The sequence below is a fragment of the Piliocolobus tephrosceles genome, chromosome 3, assembly GCF_002776525.5.
Source record: "Piliocolobus tephrosceles isolate RC106 chromosome 3, ASM277652v3, whole genome shotgun sequence".
Classification (NCBI taxonomy): Eukaryota; Metazoa; Chordata; class Mammalia; order Primates; family Cercopithecidae; genus Piliocolobus; species Piliocolobus tephrosceles.
In genome coordinates, this window is record NC_045436.1 from 136,271,115 (window position 1) to 136,292,275 (window position 21,161).

Sequence of the window (21,161 nt, forward strand, 5' to 3'; positions counted from 1 at the left end):
TAATGAGCTGTGAATAAAATATAGCTAGCAATTAAGGCTACAATATGGAATTGCAGCAATCCCATGGTCTTCCTCAGAGCAGGGTGCAGTAAGTATTTCTGAATGAATTTATGGTCCTGGTTTGGGCCACATACATTGATATGGTTTGGTTCTGTGTCCCCATCCAAATCTCATCTCAAATTGTAATCTCCATGTGTCGAGGGAGGGACCTGGTGGGAGGTGACTGGATCATGGGGGCAGTTTCCCCCACGCTGTTCTCGTGATAGTGAGTTCTCACAAGATATGATGGTTTAAAAGTGCTTGGCAGTTCCCTCCTTGCACTCTCTCTCCTGCCACCTTGTGAAGAAGGCACTTGCTTCTCCTTTACCTTATGCCATGACTGTAAGTTTCCTGAGGCTTCCCAGCCGTGTGGAATTATGAGTCAATTAAAAAACCTCTTTCTTTATAAATTACTCAGTCTAAGTAGTTCTTTATAGCAGTGTGAAAATGGATGAATACAGTGATTATAGATGGGTAAAGGACATCATTGAACTTGGGACCGTGGAAGGAAAGCATTTTATTGCAAATAACTAATAGTTAAAAAAGCACTTTTTAAATGTTATTATTAGATGTTAAGCCAAAAATAGAAACTAACATTTACCCAGGTTACAAAATAAGAGCTTTTCATTTTTTGAAGTCTCTAAGGGTAAGGTACATCCCCAGATAAAATGAGTATAGGTCAGTCAGTCTCCTTTGCCTCTGTGGATTCTTTCCAAAAATTTTTCAGACTATTTAGCTTCCCTCCTGTAGTTACAGCTCAAATTAGAAGCTTAAGAAACAGCAAGTGGCCAGGCAGGGTAGGAAGCAAATAAAGTGAGCTACCTGTGCCTTTTTCCAAGTCAGTATATGTGCTTGGCTCCTGAAAAAAAAAATCTGGTATGCAGGCATTCTCATTACTTAGTGAGATATTAGTGAGGACCTTTTAATATATAACACACAGTAACTGTTTCATGGTTTTAATATACACTTGAAATTTCCAGGAATGCGACTGCTGTGTAAATCAGGACAAGACTGTAAGTTTTTCTTGTTTAAAACATCAGCAAGAGTTTCCCACCACTTCAGAAAGTCACATCCAATGACAACACCATGATTTTCTGTTGCCAATACACACATTGATCTTCATTTGTAGCTGGTGGCTCTACACGCAGGTTCAGCCATCTAATGACTTAATTTTTTCTTCCAGAGTGGTTATACCCAAGCTTTTTTGTTGAAATAAATTTTATTTTATTAAAAATTGCCTTCTTTTTTCTGCTTTATATTATAGTTAGGGTACTATGTTCATTGCTTAAAATTATTTGTGCACATAAATGATTATATTAACTTTGATTTTCATTTCATATTCAGAATAAAACACTTGTTATAAAAGGGAACACTGAGTCTGTAGGGTTAAGAGAGGCACTAATAGTAACCAACCTCCTCACCCTATGATAAAACCAAGACTCAGAGAAGTGAAGTAACTTGCTCAATGCCACAAAGCAAGCTGATGACCAAGTCATGACTAATAGTTACCTAGGCAGATAGCGCTCCTGCCAACACACTGCATTGCTTCAAAGTGATGACTATGTAAATATGCAAAGAGGGCAAAAAATTCAACTCATACTTTAGAATGAGGTGGTGACCATTAGACTCAAGGGGCAGGCACTGAAGAGGCCCCACAATCCTCCAGCACAGGGGTAAGGTGCTTTAGATAAGCTGTTTGTTTTGTTTTCACCTGAAAAGCATCAGGTACTGGTTCTGGCACTGAGTGTATGCAAAACTGAGCTGAGGCTAATTCAATGTCTCTCTCAAAGGTATATGGAGAAAGTAGATGTTTGTGAGGCTTGTGTTTAAGACTGGCTTAAAAGTGAAAAACGGCATAAAGAACATTACTTATTGCAAGAAAGCAACATTCCATTCTCATTTTGAACGTGAAGTTTCAAAAGTATTTGACAGTGAAGAAGTCAAGGGATATATACTCAATTTAATATCAGTAAATGCTGCCCCTAGTTTGGGCCTTGAGTTTAAATAGTTTTCGACAGATAGAGTTCAACAGGTCTGAATTTGCAAATAACTAGGTAGAACAGATGAAGAGCATGTCCCAAGAAACTTTTATATATAACACACGCATTAAAACAGTTTGAAATATTCCCAGGAGATATGCCTGAGGTAATTAACATTTATCTCAATGCTGGCTTCTAATCAAATCACTGTTCTACATTTATGGAACGAGGAAATTTTCTCAACTAAGTAGCTTTGACATTCATTACTGAACTAAACCAAATTGAGCACTCTCAAAATCAGAACAGAAAAACAAGCCAACTAATAAATATAATTAGTGGGCTAATATATAAAGAAAATATATCTTAAATTATCTTCTACACTTAGCCTTAAGTCACTGCTACTAACATGAGCTCCTCAACCTGAGATTAGGGCTCTCTTCCAAACTTTAAAAGGAAACTGAAACACCTAATACTGGTTTTGAGCTAAAGCTGATACCAACAATTATACTTAATGATCCATCTACAAACTAAAATGATTCATCTTTTCTTTTAGCCTCAACATGGTAAATGCTTTCCACTTCAGTTCACATAGTTCCCATAAAAGAGCCCAGTGTTTTGGGATGGAAATCCTGACCCTTTGTAATGGACTTTGCTTCGAATGAATATGATCCTAAATGCCTATACAATCATTTTTATGAAATTAATGGAATTAGTATCTATAAAATAAAATAGAATGCAATATATCTAAAGTTACACATGTGTCAAGCCAAAACATTTAACTCTGCGTGGAGCGATACACAGAATTGTCTTTTGACATTATCTTAAGTGAGGTCTGAGGCAGACACAGAAGGCAGATGGAGGCACAGGAGAAGGCAGCTGTTTCCACACACTGGGACAAAGGAGCAGGTCTGGTGGTTTTAAAATCCTAGGGAGAAAAATAAACAGTTCATTATTATGGTCATGTTCTTCAATTTTCTTTTGGAAGCACCTAAATGAAAGAGGCAGTTAATCTAGGTTTATGGCAATGAAGCCTCTTGGTTGGAAGCTCCTTCCACATGACCCATGGGTCCTGCCAAGGTACTATCAGCCAGAGGCCCAGACATGAAAGGTGTGAGGAGCAAGAAAAAGATGCTCCCTAGGAAGCAAAACATTCATTTTGCTGCTCAGTGCTAAGTACTAGAAGGAGTATTAAAAAGCAGAAAATTTGATCCATCTGAACTAATCCCACTTACTTGGCAACTCACATCTTATTGGAGAAGGACTCCGACTTCGAGACATCTGGAAAATGTAAAAGAATAATGTGAATTACACAGCAGATAGAGCTCAAAAGATGAATTCTTTTGGCATTTTTTTTTTCCCTAAAACCAACCAAATTAGCTTGCTCTGAGGCACTTTAGCACTATGATTGTTCACCCTAAGTTTGGCTATTATGATTCTTTTTAGAATTCTGAAGTATGTGAACACTCAATTTGGTTTAAATTATATTATTAGTTAAAAGCTGGGTTCATTGGCCTAAGAGCAGCCATACTGAAGTCAAATCTCACAAATTAAAGCTAAAATGATGATATAATCTCTGGAAGATCCTTTATAAAAATTATAAGTCATAAACTCTGTTCTATTAAGAAGGGTCACCAGGCAACCAGAAAATCATCATCTTTCAAATCTCATCTTTACTTTCACTAAGTAGAAGGTACTGCACTGGAACCACAAGTCTCTGACATAGCCGGTCAGGAGTAACTGGCTACAAGCATCATCCTTCCTCTGAGCTTTCAAACACTCTAGATAAATAGATGCTGATAAAGATGGAATCCATTCTGAATGAATCAAGACCCCATATAAGCAAAAATAAACCTGACTAACCAAAACTATTTGTATTTTATTTTGCAGGTATACCCAGTTTTGTTGTGGCAAGGGGATGATGGAAACAGATAGAAAGTTGGCTGCAGTCACACTTTTGAAATTAGATTTTATTCTCATCTAAAGTTTAAATTAATGTGTTCTTTCTGAGCACAACATAGGAAAGAGAAGGTATAGGGGATTCTCACAGAGGACATTGCCTATGAATAAGCCTTTCAATGAGATTCCGGAGTTAGAATTTGACATGGCTGTTGCACAATAAGTATCTAATGGTATTTTCTTCTGATATGCCACTTCCCCTTAGAATGGGGAATTGTGGTTCTCTCAGTATCACGCTCCCAAGGTTTCCTTTTTATTTACCAGTCCACTAACTGCACTATTGCTTTGCTTTTACTTAGCATAAATACTTATTCATGAAAAAGGATAATGAAGCTATATGAAATCTCCAAGAGCAAAAGGATTGTGTTAGATGCATGACTTTTCCATTTGCCTATCATTTTTTAGGCCATTTTCTTCACCTGAATATTGCTTCCCAATTTCCTAGCCCATTGAAATCCACCCATTCTAAAACACCAAATTAAATACTACCCCCCACCATGAATGCCTTCCTCATGACCAAATCTGGGAGGAATCTCTATCTCATCTGATGACTCTAGCCCTTTCTGCTTCTTTTTTTGACTATCATATTGTATCACAGTATGGATGTATTGATTTGTTGACTGTATCACATTCAGCTAATCTGTTTAAATCATAATAATCTTTCTCTTTCCTATACTTTATTTTTCTTTTTAAGTTTAGGGGTACATCTGCAAGTTTGTTATATTGGTAAAACCTTGTCATGGGGGATTTTTGGAATGATTTTCATCACCCAGATATTAAGCCTAGTACTGATTAGTTATTTTTCCTGATCCTCTCCCTTCTCCCATCATCCACTCTCTGGTGGGCCCCAGTGTCTGCTGTTCCCTCTTTGTGTACATGTGTTCTCATCATTTAGTTCCAACTTATAAGTGAGAAAGGTATTTTGTTTTCTGTTCCTCTGTTAGTTTGCTAAAGATAATGACCTCCAGCTCCATCCATGTTCTTGCAAAAGACACGATCTCGTGATTTTCCTATATTAAGATCTATTCAGAGAAGATAACGTTTTTGCCATTTTTGTGTCCCTCGCAAATCTAGCATCCATCAGATCCAGAAAGGATGTATGATAAGGAGCATGGGGAAGTCACTACAGATGCTTATTAAAGTCAGTAAGGGGGAGGTGATTCAAGATGGCCGAATAGGAATAGCACTGGTCTGCAGCACCCAGCGAGATCAACACAGAAGGCAAGTGATTTCTGCATTTCCAACTGAGGTACGCAGTTCATTTCATTGGGACTGGTTGGACAGAGGGTGTAGCCCAGGGAGGGCCAGCCGAAGCATGGTGGGGCGTCCCCTCACCTGGGAAGTGCAAAGGGCCAGGGAATTCTCCCCCTACCCAAGGGAAGCCCTGAGGGTCTGAGCCTGAGGAACTCGATACTGCGCTTGTCCCACGGTCTTCGCAACCCGCAAATCAGGCGATTTTCTCCAGTGACTACCTCACCAGGGCCCTGGGTTTCAAGCACAAAACTGGGCGGCCAATTGGGCAGACACCAAACGAGCTGCAGGGGCTTTTTTTTTTTTTTTTTCATATCTCAGTGGTGTCTGGCACACCAGGGAGACAGAACCATTTACTCCCCTCGAAAGGGGGCGATGAAGCCAGGGAGCCAAGGGGTCTGGCTCAGCAGGTCCCACCCCCACGGAGCCCAGGAAACTAAGATCCACTGGCTTGAAATTCTGGCTGCCAGCACAGCAGCAATCTGAGATCCACCTGGGACGGTCAAGCTTGGTGGGGGGAGGAGTGTCCGCCATTGCTGAGACTAGAGTAGACGGTTTTATGGCCACAGTGTAAACAAAGCTGCTGGGACGTTCAAACTGTGTGGAGCACACTGCAGTTTAGCAAGGCTGCTGTGGCCAGACTGGCAGATTGCTCCTCTTTGGACAGGACATCTCTGTAAAAAAGGCAGCAGCCCTAGTAAGGGGCTTATAGCAAACTTAAACATCCCTGCCTGATGACTCTGAAGAGAGCAAGGAACCTCCCACCACAGCATTTGAGCTCTGCTAAGGGTCAGTCTGCCTTCTCAAGTGGAGCCCTGACTCCTGTGTATACTGACTGGGAGACACCTCCCAATTGGGGCCAACAGACACCTCATACAGGAGAGCTCTGGCTGGCATCTGGCAGATGCCACTCTAGGTCGAAGCTTCTAGAGGAAAGAACAGGCAGCAATCTTTGCTGCTCTGCAACCTCTGCTGGTGATACCCAGGCAAACAGGGTCAGGAGTGGACCTCCACAAACTCCAGCAGGCTGACAGCAGAGGGACCTGAGTGTTAAAAGGCAAAGAAACAAACAGAAAGGATTAGCACGTCCACTCAAAGACTCCATCCAAAGGTCACCAATATCAAAGACCAAAGGTAGATACATCCACAAAGATGGGTAAAAACCAGTGCAAAAAGTCTGAAAATTCCAAAAACCAGAATGCCTTTCTTCCTCCAAAGGATCACAACTCCTCGCCAGCAAGGGAATAAAACTGGATGGAGAATGAATTTGATAAACTGACAGAAGCGGGCTTCAGAATGTGGGTAATAACAAACAACTCCAAGCTAAAGGAGCATGTTCTAACCCAATGCAAGGAAGCTAACAATCTTGAAAAAAGGTTAGACGAATTGCTAACTAGAATAATCAATGTAGAAAAGAACATAAATGACCTGATGGAGCTGAACACAGCAAAAGAACTTTGTGAAGACATGAAACAAGTAAGATCAGAGTAGAACTGAAGGACACAGAGACATGAAAAACCCTTCAAAAAATCAATGAATCCAGGAGCTGTTTTTTTTTTTTTCAACAAAATAGATATACTGCTAGCCAGACTAATAAAGAAGAGAGAAGAATCAAATAGATGCAATAAAAAATGATAAAGGGGATATCATCACTGATCCCACAGAAATACAAACTACCATTAGAGAATACTATAAACACCTCTTCACAAATAAACTAGAAAATATAGAAGAAATGGATAAATTCCTGGACACATACACCCTCCCAAGTCTAAGCCAGAAAGTAGTCGAATCCCTGAATAGACCAATAACAAGTTCTGAAATTGAGGCACTAATTAAGAGCCTACCAACCAAAAAAAGTCCAGGACCAGATGGATTCACAGCAGAGGTACAAAGAGGAGCTGGTAGCACTCCTCTGAAACTATTCCAAACAATAGAAAAAGAGGGAATCCTCCCTAACTCATTTTATGAGGCCAGCATCATCCTGATACCAAAACCTGACAGAGACACAACAAAAAAAGAAAATTTCAGGCCAATATCCCTGATGAACATCGATGCGAAAATCCACAATAAAATACTGGCAAAGTGAATCCAGCAGTACATCAAAAAGCTTATCCACCATGATCAAGTGGGCTTCATTCCTGGGATGCAAGGCTGGTTCAACATATGCAAATCAATCAATGTAATCCATCACATAAACAGAACCAATGACAAAACCTATATGATTATCTCAATAGATGCAGAAAAGACCTTTGATAAAATTCAACACCCCTTCATGCTAAAAACTCTCAATAAACTAGGTATCGATGGAACATATCTCAAAATAATAAGAGCTATTTATGACAAACCCACAGTCAATATCATGCTGAATGGTAAAAACTGGAAGCATTCCCTTTGAAAACCGGCACAAGACAAGGATGCCCTCTCTCACCACTACTATTTAACATAGTGTTGGAAGTTCTGGCCAGGGCAATCAGGCAAGAGAAAGAAATAAAGGGTTTTCAATTAGGAAAAGAGGAAGTCAGATTGTCTCTGTTTGCAGATGACAGATGACATGCTTGTATATTTAGAAAACCCCATTGTCTCAGCCCCAAACCTCCTTAACCTGATAAGCAACTTCAGCAAAGTCTCAGGATACAAAATCAATGTGCAAAAATCACAAGCATTCCTATACACCAATAACAGACAAACAGAAAGCCAAATCAGGAGTGAACTCACTTTCACAATTACTACTAAGAGAATAAAATACCTAGAAATACAACTTACAAGGGATGTGAAGGACCTCTTCAAGGAGAACTACAAACCACTGCTTAAGGAAATCAGAGAGGACACAAACAAATGGAAAAACATTCCATGCTCATGGATAGGAAGAGTCAATATTGTGAAAATGGCCATACTGTCCAAAGTAATTTATAGATTCAATGCTATCCCCATCAAGCTACCACTGACTTTCTTCACATAATTGGAAAAAACTACTTTAAGTTTCATGTGGAACCAAAAAAGAGCCCTTCTAGCCAAGAGAATCCTGGGCAAGAAGAACAAAGCTGGAGGCATCATGCTACTCAACTTCAAACTATACTATAAGGCTACAGTAACCAAGCATGGTACTTGTACCAAAACAGATATATAGACCAATGGAACAGAACAAAGGCCTCAGAAATAAAACTTCACAGCTACAACCATCCGATCTTTGACAAACCTGACCAAAAAAAAGCAAAGGGGAAAAGATTCCCTATTTAATAAATGGTGTCGTGAAAACTGGCTAGCCATATGCAGAAAACTGAAACTGGACCCCTTCCTTATATCTTTTACCAAAACCAACTAAAGATGGACCAAACACTTAAATGTAAGACCTAGGACCACAAAAATCCTAGAAGAAAACCTGGACAATACCATTCAGGACATAAGTATGGGCAAAGCCAAAATTGACAAATGGGATCTAATAAACTAAAGAGCCCTTGCACAGCAAAAGAAATGATCATTAGAGTGAACAGGCAACCTACAGAATGGGAGAAAATGTTTGCAGTCTCTCCATCTGACAAAGAGCTAATATCCAGGATCTACAAAGAACTTAAACAAATTTACAAGAAAAAAAACAACCCCATCAAAAAGTGGGTGAAGGATATGAACAGACACTTCTCCAAAGAAGACATTTATGCAGCCAACAGACATATGAAAAAAAAGCTCATCCTCACTGATCATTAGAGAAATGTACATCAAAACCACAACGAGATACCATCTCACACCAGTTAGAATGGTAATTTAAAAAGTCAGGAAACACTGGTGAAGCAAGAGCAAACACATTCAAAAGCTAGCAGAAGGCAAGAAATAACTAAGAACAGAGCAGAACTGAAGGAGACAGAGACACAAAAAACCCTCCAAAAAATCAATGAATCCAGGAATTGTTTTTTTGAAAAGATCAACAAAATTGACAGACCGCTAGCAAGACTATTAAAGAAGAAAAGAGAGAAGAATCAAATAGACGCAATAAAAAATGATAAAGGGGATATCACCACCGACCAACAGAACTACAAATTACCATCAGAGAATACTATAAACAAGTCTATGCAAATAAACTAGAAAATCTAGAAGAAATGGATAATTCCCTGGACACTTACACTCTTCCGAGACTAAACCAGGAAGAAGTTGAATCCCTGAATCGACCAATAGCAGGCTCTGAAATTGAGGCAATAATTAATAGCCTACCAACCAAAAAAAGTCCAGGACCAGATGGATTCACAGCTGAATTCTACCAGAGGTACAAAGAGGAGCTGGTACCATTCCTTCTGAAACTATTCCAATCAATTGGAAAAGAGGGAATCCTCCCTAACTCATTTTATGAGGCCAACATCATCCTGATACCAAAGCCTGGCAGAGACACAACAAAAAAAGAAAATTTTAGACCAATATCCCTGATAAGCATCGATGCAAAAATCCTGAATAAAATACTGGCAAACCAGATTCAGCAGCACATCAAAAAGCTTATCCACCATGATCAAGTGGGCTTCATCCCTGGGATGCAAGGCTGGTTCAACATTCGCACATCAATCAACGTAATCCAGCATATAAACAGAACCAAAGACAAGAACCACATGATTATCTCAATAGATGCAGAAAAGGCTTTTGACAAAATTCAACAGCCCTTCATGCTAAAAACGCTCAATAAATTCGGTATTGATGGAACGTACCTCAAAATAATAAGAGCTATTTATGACAAACCCACAGCCGATATCATACTGAATGGGCAAAAACTGGAAAAATTCCCTTTGAAAACTGGCACAAGACAGGGATGCCCTCTCTCACCACTCCTATTCAACATAGTGTTGGAAATTCTGGCTAGGGCAATCAGGCAAGACAAAGAAATAAAGGGTATCCAGTTAGAAAAAGAAGAAGTCAAATTGTCCCTGTTTGCAGATGACATGATTGTATATTTAGAAAACCCCATTGTCTCAGCCCAAAATGTCCTTAAGCTGATAAGCAACTTCAGCAAAGTCTCAGGATACAAAATTAATGTGCAAAAATCACAAGCATTCTTCTACACCAGTAACAGACAAACAGAGAGCCAAATCATGAATGAGCTTCCATTCACAATTGCTTCAAAAAGAATAAAATACCTAGGAATCCAACTTACAACAGATGTAAAGGACCTCTTCAAGGAGAACTACAAACCACTGCTCAGTGAAATAAAAGAGGACACAAACAAATGGAAGAACACACCATGCTCATGGATAGGAAGAATCAATATTGTGAAAATGGCCATACTGCCCAAGGTTATTTATACATTCAATTCCATCCCCATCAAGCTACCAATGACTTTCTTCACAGAATTGGAAAAAAACTGCTTTAAAGTTCATATGGAACGAAAAAAGAGCCCGCATTGCCAAGACAATCCTAAGTCAAAAGAACAAAGCTGGAGGCGTCACGCTACCTGACTTCAAACTATACTACAAGGCTACAGTAACCAAAACAGCATGGTACTGGTACCAAAACAGAGATATAGACCAATGGAACAGAACAGAGTCCTCAGAAATAATACCACACATCTACAGCCATCTGATCTTTGACAAACCTGAGAGAAACAAGAAATGGGGAAAGGACTCCCTATTTAATAAATGGTGCTTGGAAAATTGGCTAGCCATAAGTAGAAAGCTGAAACTGGATCCTTTCCTTACTCCTTATACAAAAACGAATACAAGATGCATTAGAGACTTACATGTTAGACCTAATACCATAAAAATCCTAGAAGAAAACTTAGGTGGTACCATTCAGGACATAGGCATGAGCAAGGACTTCATGTCTAAAACACCAAAAGCAAGGGCAACAAAAGCCAAAATTGACAAATGGGATATGACTAAACTAAAGAGCTTCTGCACAGCAAAAGAAACTACCATCAGAGTGAACAGGCAACCTACAGAATGGGAGACAATTTTTGCAATCTACTCATCTGACAAAGGCTAATATCCAGAATCTACAAAGAACTCAAACAAATATACAAGAAAAAAACAAACAACCCCATCAAAAAGTGGGCAAAGGATATGACATTTCTCAAAAGAAGACATTCATACAGCCAACAGACACATGAGAGAATGCTCATCATCACTGGCCATCAGAGAAATGCAAATCAAAACCACCATGAGATACCATCTCACACCAGTTAGAGTGGCAATCATTAAAAAGTCAGGAAACAACAGGTGCTGGAGAGGATGTGGAGAAATAGGAACACTTTTACACTGTTGGTGGGATTGTAAACTAGTTCAACCATTATGGAAAACAGTATGGCGATTCCTCAAGGATCTAGATCTGGATGTACCATATGACCCAGCCATCCCACTACTGGGTATATACCCAAAGGATTATAAATCATGCGGCTATAAAGACACATGCACACGTATGTTTATTGCGGCACTATTCACAATAGCAAAGTCTTGGAATCAACCCAAATGTCCATCTATGACAGACTGGATTAAGAAAATGTGGCACATATACACCATGGAATATTATGCAGCCATAAAAAAGGATGAGTTTGCGTCCTTTGTAGGGACATGGATGCAGCTGGAAACCATCATTCTTAGCAAACTACCACAAGAACAGAAAACCAAACACCGCATGTTCTCACTCATAGGTGGGAACTGAACGATGACATCACTTGGGCTCGGGAAGGGGAACATCACACATCGGGGCCTATCATGGGGAGGGGAGAGGGGGGAGGGATTGCATTGGGAGTTATACCTGATATAATTGACGAATTGATGGGTGCTGACGAGTTGATGGGTGCAGCACACCAACATGGCACAAGTATACATATGTAACAAACCTGCACGTTATGCACATGTACCCTAGAACTTAAAGTATAATACAAATATATATATATATACTCCTAACATAAAAAAAAAAAAAAAACTCAGGAAACACCACATCCTGGAAAGGTTGTGGAAAAATAGGAATGCTTGTACACTGTTGGTGGGAGTATAAATTAGTTCAACCATTGTGGAAGAGATTGTGGCAATTCCTCAAGGATCTAGAACTAGAAATACCATTTGACCCAGCAATCCCATTACTGGGCATTCACCCAAATGGTCATAAATCATTCTACTGTAAAGACACATGAACCCATATATTTATTGCAGCACTACTCACAAAAACAAAGACTTGAAACCAACCCAAAATGTCCATCAATGATAGTATGGATTAAGAAAATGTGGGACATATACACCACAGAATACTATGCAGCCATAAAAAGTATGAGTTTATGTCCTTTGCAGGGACATGGATGAAGCTGGAAACTATCATTCTCAGCAAACTATCACAAGATCAGAAAACCAAACACTGCATGTTCTCACTCATAAGTGGGAGTTGAACAATGAGAACACATGGACACAGGGAGGGGGAACATCACACACTGGGGCCTGTAGGGGAGTGGGGGCCTAGGGTAGGGATAACATTAGGAGAAATACCTCATGCAGGCGACGGGTTGATGGGTACAGCAAGCCACCAGGGCATGTGTATACCTGTGTAACAAAACTGCATGTTCTTCACATATAACCCAGAACTTAAAAGTATGAAAAAAAGAAAAAAGTCAGTAAGGAAACTGGGTCTCATCAACTGTAGAGTTTTTGGTTTTGTTTTTGTTTTGCTGAGGAAGTTTTGCAACTTTGGGTCTACAGCTGCATGCTAGAAGCAGTTTCAGAAAAATATGTAGGGTTGCCGAATGTGATTCTCCTTCTCTACCACTCTCTCTAAAACAAGGTTGAACAAATATTTAAATAATTATTATTTGGAGGAATAGCACATTGTTAGCCTTCCTGTTGCCCACATGTCTTGTTCTAACCCTATATTCAAAAGGCACTGACTAAATATGTGTTGAATAAATTAATAGTGGTGAATCATAATTTTTTAAATGGTTTTGGGGGGGGTTGTTTTGTTTTGTTTGAGATAGGGTCTCACTCTCTCACCCAGGCTACAGTGCAGTGTGGTACAATCACGGCTCACTGCAGCCTCGACCTCCCTGGGATCAGGTGATCCTCCCAGCTCAGCCTCATAGGTAGCTGGGACTACAGGTACATGCCACCATACCTGGCTAATTTGGGGGGGAGTTTTTTGTTATGCCCAGCTAATTTGGGGGAGGATTTTTGTTTTGTTTTGTAGGGACGATGTTTCCCCATGTTGCCATAGCTGGTCTCAAACTCCTGGGCTCAAGCAATCCTCCCACCTCAGCCTGTGAAACTGCTAGAGTTACAGGTGTGGACAACCCTACTCAGCCCATAATCATGTTTTTAGGGATGTTATCTTCATAGTTTTCATGATGTTTTTGCTGTTCTTTTTTTCTTTAACAGAAGTATTAGCAATCTTTACAAAAACTAATACACACAAAAAACCTTATTTTTTCTAATTTGAAGTTGAAGACACATTAATACCTGCAATGCCGTTTATAAGGTATTGAAATCCAGACCATTTGAGCAATTTCTCCAAACTCATACACAAATTTCTAGAGGAACCAGGGACTTGTGCCAAGATCAGTTGACCAAGGTATCCCATTCTCTCTTTAGTCCACTATCTGATATCTAATAGCCCATTTCATCCAAAGATAAAAATAAAACTATGAAATACATAAAATCTACTATTCCTTGAACTAAGAAAGAAAGACAAAACTACCTCTACTTCTTTCTAGAATAATAAATTCTTTAGCCTACAGTAATATAAAAATCAGTTTGGAGCTAGCATTATTGCAACAGGTTCTCTTTCCACCTGTAGACATAATCATCTCTTTTGTACTGCTGAAGCAAAAAAAAAAAAAAAAAAAGAATGCCAACCATAGACGAATTTTGTGTAAAAATGATTAGATAGATATGTACCATGCTTAAACCAATTTGGCTACGGGGGCAAATGGGACTTAAACTCCTGCTTCGACATCGACTTAGAGATCGCACCGAATTCCACTTAAAAAAAAGAGAGAAAGAGAGAGACATAGTCAGGAGTTTGTGAAAACTGTCATGGCTTAAAACAACATGCATATCCCATAGAATAAGAATCTTACTGATATGATTACACTTGCCCATTACTGATCATCTGCACAAGCTACACTCCTTTCACTTCCTGTTGCTGCCCAATATGTGGCAATAACTTCAGGGTACTTTTTAAATAGAATCCCATTACAATGAACCTTGGAATATTCTGGTGTTTGATGCCAGTAGAATGTTTTTGTGAGTAAGCTATTAGAAATTACATAGGAGTTTGTTAGTGCTGGAGAATGTAAGCTCCATGTGGATAGAGATTTGTATCTGTTTTATTTGTTGCTAAATCTCTAGCACATAAATACAGTGTTTGGGTCATAAATAACTATTGAATAAATAAATATCATGAATGAATGAAACACCACTACTGCCTTTCTGCTTTCTAACTAAATGAATAAGGAGAAAGCTATATTCACTAAAATGAGATTTTACTGGTAAAATCCTTAAAATTTCCCTTAATTCAACCCCTTTCTTTTCCAAATTCTTTGTTTTAGGAAGAACTTCCTATTATTTTGTTTTAGGGTTTAAGCTTGGACAAATGTTCATGATAAGCTTGATGGGAGAGAAGAAGGAAGTTAAAAGGCAATTGCTATTTGATGTAAAACATAAGAATAGTGGGTATTTCTTCTCCCTCCTTTCCAAACTGCAGTGCAGATAGAATCTTCTTAACAGAAAGTGAGTGCTGTAGCAGCAAGAAGCATGTTTTATTGTAGAGCATGTGTAGCTGTCAGATCAATAAAATCCAATATCTATTTCAATGGGCTTGATCTTTTTTTTTTTTTTTTTTTTTTGATGGGATTTCAGGCCGGGTGTTGTGGCTTATGCCTTTGATCTCAGCACTTCAGGAGGCCGAGGTGGGTGGATCACGAGGTCAGGAGTTTGAGACCAGCCTGACCAACATGGTGAAACCTCGTCTTTACTAAAAATATGAAAATTAGCTGGGTGTGGTGGTATGCGCCTGTAATCCCAGCTACTTAGGAGGCTGAGGCAGGAGAATCGCTTGAACCCAGGAGGCGGAGGTTGCAGTGAGCTGAGATCATGTCACTGCACTCCAGCCTGGGCAACAGAACGAGATTCCATCTCAAAAAAAAAAAAAAAAAAAAGACAGGATCTTACTCTGTCACCTAAGCTGGAGTGCAGTGGCACAATCATGGCTCACGCAGCCTCAACATCTCCAGCTCAAGCAATCCTCCCTCCTCAGCCTCCCAAGTAGCTGGTACTACAGGTATGCACCACCATGCCCAGCTAATTTGTTTATTTTTTGTAGAGATGAGGTCTTGCTATGTTGCCCAGGCTTGTCTGAAACTCCTCAAACAATCCTCCTGCCTTAGCTTCCCAAAGTGCTAGGATTACAGGTGTGGGCCACTGCGCTCAGCTAAGGGCTCAACATTTATGGAACAAAACATTTTAATATAGTATTCACTGTAATGGGATTTTTAAGCTACAAAAACCCTTTTCTTAAGTTCTTTTAAAATAAAATATTCCCCTTCTCCACTGTATGTATGAAAGCTGCCATATAGCACTTCCCCTATTCTTCAGTTCAAGGAGAACGGGAACAGAGATTAGCCAGCTGTGCGATGGTGCATCATTCTGGACTAAGGGGCTTCACTTAACTCTTTCTAGGAAAGGCAGGGGTAAAACTACATAACATAAACTATGCAGAATATCCAAGCACCACCGGTTCCATCACCCAATCCCCACTACAACACGTACACACCCACAGGCTCACATACGGAACCTAAGACTTCATTTTAAAGGCTATTCAAGTATTTAATATTCTGTAGGTACAAAACGTTCTATAGCCAGTGGATATAGGAAGCAACCTTCTCAAACTGATTAATTCCTCTCTCCCACCTCCTCTGCCCTCTTTGTCTCCATTCCCCCGCTCCATACACATCATACCAAGGAGAGAAAAACAGGGCACATTAGCAGTTTCTCAAAATAGAGAATTGTCAGTAAAAATTTGGCAAATCACTTCCTGAAAGTTAATTGATTTTAAATGCTTAGAATTATGGAAATCCTCCTACAAGATAACTTCAAAGGGCTTTGTTTTTAAAATATCATAGTAATTCTAAGATGGAGGAGGTAAACATGACTGATTCCATCTTCTAAATAAAGCAAGAAGTAAAGAAATTACTCCAGGAAATTATGCAGAATTACGGAAAAATCAAAGAAAAGAATCAGTTCTTTTCGAGATCATCTCCGTCCTCTCCTTTGTATGAAATCTTATCAACTTTTTATAAACTTCTTTTATAGAATCTCTGGGTTTATAAATGTTGTCGAACTTGTGAATCAAACACTTGGGATGAACTGTCACTATGCAAGGCCACCGTACAAAAGCCCCTCTCCTGGTGACAGCTTCTCCCTTCATGATGACACAGTCATTCTCCATGAGAGCAGGCCACACGTGATAGAGGACTAACGGAGCCGTGAAATCCGAGTCGTAGCTGCGGCGGTATCTGTTTTCAATACACAAAACAAGAAAGAGAAGTTAAGCAATTACGGAGCATTAGGGGAAAACATCAGTGTGAATTTTCATTTTGTATTATGCTCAGATCTGAGTAAATATAGAACAAATTCTGTTATTAAAGAATGTTTGTGGCCTCTTAGAACAAGAAGTAATGATAACTGGGACCCAGCATGGATGCGCTAAGACCAAATCATGTCAAACTAATTGTTTTCCTTCTCTTCTCAGGATTACAAGAGTTGCAATTCAGGGGAATTCTAAAGACATAGACTAGCTATCTGAAGTCCCATCAGGCTTCCCATAGAATTTTTCATGCTGTCTTTGTGGACAAAATAAAAGAAATATAGGAGGATGATTAACTTAAGTAGGTGGATTGGAAACTAATTCAACGATCATATCCAAAGAGGGGTAATTAATGGATTAACAGAAACCCGAAGGAAGATGCTGAGGGCTGTCTCTCAATACTGTGATAAGTTATCATGTTTATAAATGAGTTGTATGAAATATAGAAAACATGCTCAAAGATGCAGGTGGTTAGCTAAAAAAAAAACACACACACACACAACAGATGACAATAAAAACAGCTCAGCAGGCTGGAACAATAAGCTGAATTTAATAAGATAAAATAAAATGTGAATAACATATGAGGTCCTATAATTGAGTCTAAAAAGTATTTGCACAAATAGAGGAGACATATGGTTTAGTCACAGTACAAGTAAAAATACAGCAGATTTCAGTAGTACTCAAAATGAATAAACACTGTCAGAAAGCTAAAAAAGAAAGAAAGGAAGAGAAAACTACTGCAAGTTAGCTAAATTAATGGAGAATAAGAATAAAAAGGGTGGTAGTCCCTCTAGGCTGGTCAGTTCACTTTCTTTAAAAGGTGCACAGACCAAGACAATGAATCTATTTGTCAAGAAGTCCTAAACCTACTTCATATGAAGAAAACCTGAAGTCCTGAGGCCAGAAGGAGGAGGATTTGAGTAATTGCTTTCAAATGCACAAAAGGCTGCCAGATTGAAAAAGGGTTAGCCTTGTTCTGTGAAGTTCTAGAAGTAGAACCAAATCCAATCATTGTTAGAAAATCCAATTCCAGCTGCACAGATGTCCAGGCACACAGGACAGAGAATGCCCTAGAAGCTGCACATTCCCTCTGGTTAAAGGCATGTCAGCAAGAGACCCTACAGAAGTCTTTGACATGTGCAGATTCCTTAAACCAAAAAGGTGAAAGGTTCTGAGTGGAACTATCAATCCTCTAAAGGAGAAAGGAATAAAAGGAGACAAATGAAGATAATGTGCTCTGTAAGGGAACCAAAAAGACCCAACTGCAGTGTAATGTCCTAATATCAGCTCTTCCATGAGTTGATCCATGTTGGAGAAACTAGAATCAGGGCAATGGCAAGAAAATATGACATGCTATAAGGCAATTGGAAAGTTCATTATTGTTGTGATTTGCATAAGTGAAAGAAAGTGAATGATTCTGAGTGGTACTATCCATCCTCCCTCATCAGCAAGCTTGCAGGAATGCTGAGCATAACTTTACAACCTGAACAAAAACCCAGAGCGAATATTTCCTGGGCACCCACTTCATGCTACACAGCATCCTAAGTGCTTTGTTTGAATTATCTCAACTAACCTTCTATGACCCTAGGAAGTAGGCATTATTATTTCCCCCATTGGATAGAGAAGAAAGTAAGAAATAGAAAAATTAAGTGGCATGACTAACATTATACAGCTAATAGGTAGTGGAGCTAAAATTTGAACCTAAGCAGCTTGAGGCCAGAGCCTGTGTTCTTAACCACTAGCTTGATTTCTTCCCAGATAATCTCCAGCTATATCCTGTGATCTCAAGAAATCACAATACAATGTTTTAAATTAGTTTAATGTCTTTTAATTTATAAGGGAGTATTTATCTTGTAAAAGCTGGTAGCAATCTATTGGTCCTAGACAATGGAGTCAAGAGCATTAATTTTCAAACATTAGTGTGCATAAGGAACACCTGGGTGGTTGTTAAATTGCAGATTCCTGAGCCCCATCTTAGCCCTACTGCATAAAACATCAGGATATGTAATCCAGGAATGTGTATTTTTAACAAGTACCTTGAGTAATTCTGATGCAGGTGATCCACACATCATACTTTGAGAATCCTGGCCTGAGTAATGCAATAAAAACCAACAGAAAGTAATGCATATTTGTATTTATACAGCATCTTTTAAAAAATATTCTAGATAGGCTCCAAGTCCTCATTAGTTCTCCCCCAAAGACTAATACATTATGTTCAATGGAAAATAACTCCAGGAGTGGGTCCTGCCCTGGAATACAGAGAAGTATATGGTAGGGCTTGGAAATCAGGTAGTGTCTGTTAATTTCTCCACCCAGAGTTCTTTTCCCTAAATTGTTCTCAGGAAACAGACAAGACAATGTACTCATGATGAATTCCTTAACTTCTGCTCCTCTGTCTCTTACTTGCAATCATTAAAAACTTCTCCATCTGCCCCATATGCAATATCTAGGGGTGGTTCTAAGGCCTGCATTGCAAAGGCAATGCAACATATCTCCTGGATGAAGTCACTGAGAAGGCAAAAGTCGACGACAGGAGGGAATGAAATCTTGGGATTGACATTCATAGCTCGGATCACATCCTGAAAAACAAAAATGGCATCACTTTGTTACCAGCCTGTGACAAAAACACTCTAGCATCCTAAGAATATTAGGACTGATGGGAGGTGGGAAAAGAGAATGTGAGCCAAAACAAGTTAAAGCAGAAAAACAGTACATGTGCTAAAAGGAGAAAGATGTTGCCACCCATTCACAGGGAAGGAGGAGAGAGGACACAGAGTAGAAATGACACAGTAAAAGCCAATAGGGTCCTAAAAAGGCAAGGAAAAAACCTTCTGTGGCTTTTATTTATCATTGCCTTATTTTTCTATTCTGGGCAAGGGTATGATGTGCCAACACAGAACTCTGAACTGTTCATAATCCGTAACAATCATTATAATAGTTTGCTTTTACTGAGTGTTAACTATGTGCCAAGTCTTGTGCTAAGCAAATTGCCTACTTTCTTTCATTTAATGCTCTCAGTGACTCTAGGGAGTAATGAACATTTGTACTCCCACTGAAAGATTAGAAAACTAAAGCACACAGAGATGAAGTAAATGTGTAAGATCACACAGCTAGTAAGTGCAACAGTCAGGAAGCAAATCCATACTTACTTTTCCCAAAATCCTTGCTCTTAAGTACTATGATATCCCATCTCCTGACCATAATAGCCTATCTAAAGAAACTCAGACAATTTTTCCCCATAATATTTTTAAGGAAGAAACAGTCAATAATGGCAGGTGCTACCAAGTAAATTGAATGCTGTTCCTTTCTTCTTTTTCATTACATACCATAAATACTAAATATTGGATGGATTTCCGAGTTATTAGTACTCAATATAAACAGCAGCAGCAGAAGTAAACCAGTCCTAATAAGAGATCCAACACTTACATTGACACTGCTTTGAGAATCATATAGATCAAGATGACAAATGACATAATCCGAGACAGCATTTTCAAAGTCATTCGACCCCACGTAAGATGGTGTCAATGATTTTCTCACACGGATCTTGAAATGTCTGAATGCCATTTTTGCTACATGGAATGCCTCCTGCACATAAAAATGCAGCAAATTTTTTGGTGAAAAGAGGTCAATGAAGAGATCCAAAGCAAGGAATTAGAAAGAATCCAAGCTTCAACATCATATTGGTCTTCTGATAACTAAACACAGTTGATCAAAAACATTTTTAATCTGGAAGAAAATACATCTCTAATTTTGAAAAGTACATAAACATCTAATAATCCATACAGGATAATACAGGATAAAGTTCAGTATTTCTGATAATTCTGCTCTTATACCAATGTTTTGTTTTGTTTCTTAATATTTAACAATTCTCCTCATAACAATTCTCCTCAGTATCTTTGTATGGCATTAACCCATAGAACAAACATATTTGTTTTGGAAATTAAGGATACATATATGCACTTTTAAAATTTGCCATACTCAAATAGCTGATATGTTAGCAGTTTTAATAACTACTCTTAATTAAATAAACAGAAGCATTAACATAATCACAACCTTCTATTTTTTTTTTTAAGAACTAAAGGAAATCAAATGACAGCCATTAGCAATAATATATTCACTGTGTCTAATATGCTCATATTAGACAAAAGGTACAGTGCAGATCAACTTTTTATAAACCCATTTGAGGTAGTCCGGTATTAATGGATACTTCTTAAATAAATGCCTGGTCAATATAACTAACTAAATAAATATTATATAACTATTCATATATATATGTATAGTTATCGATTGTGAAAATGATTCACCCCCCAACTATTTGTAATGAAAGGGAAGGAAGGAAGGAAGGAAGGAAGGAAGGAAGGAAGGAAGGAAGGAAGGAAGGAAGGAAGGAAGGAAGGA

General features: G+C 38.8%; 1 protein-coding gene across 4 annotated transcripts in view; it reads right to left on the reverse strand.

The window, feature by feature from the left end:
- Nucleotides 1–532: 532 nt before the first annotated feature.
- Nucleotides 533–21,161, reverse strand: part of SPATA18 (spermatogenesis associated 18) — a 53,561-nt gene continuing 32,932 nt past the window's right edge. For 2 of the 4 annotated variants that reach the window (XM_023183145.2, XM_023183144.2), the window contains 6 exons: nucleotides 20,190–20,348; nucleotides 19,167–19,342; nucleotides 16,569–16,692; nucleotides 14,075–14,158; nucleotides 3,251–3,296; nucleotides 533–2,943 (listed from right to left, as the gene is read on the reverse strand). In XM_023183145.2, the coding sequence (XP_023038913.1) occupies nucleotides 2,936–2,943; nucleotides 3,251–3,296; nucleotides 14,075–14,158; nucleotides 16,569–16,692; nucleotides 19,167–19,342; nucleotides 20,190–20,348 (597 nt within the window). In that variant the 3' untranslated portion in view covers nucleotides 533–2,935. Of the gene's footprint in view, nucleotides 2,944–3,250; nucleotides 3,297–14,074; nucleotides 14,159–16,518; nucleotides 16,693–19,166; nucleotides 19,343–20,189; nucleotides 20,349–21,161 lie in introns of all 4 variants that reach the window. The other 2 variants (XR_002724679.2, XM_023183143.2) reach the window with 2 other exon arrangements.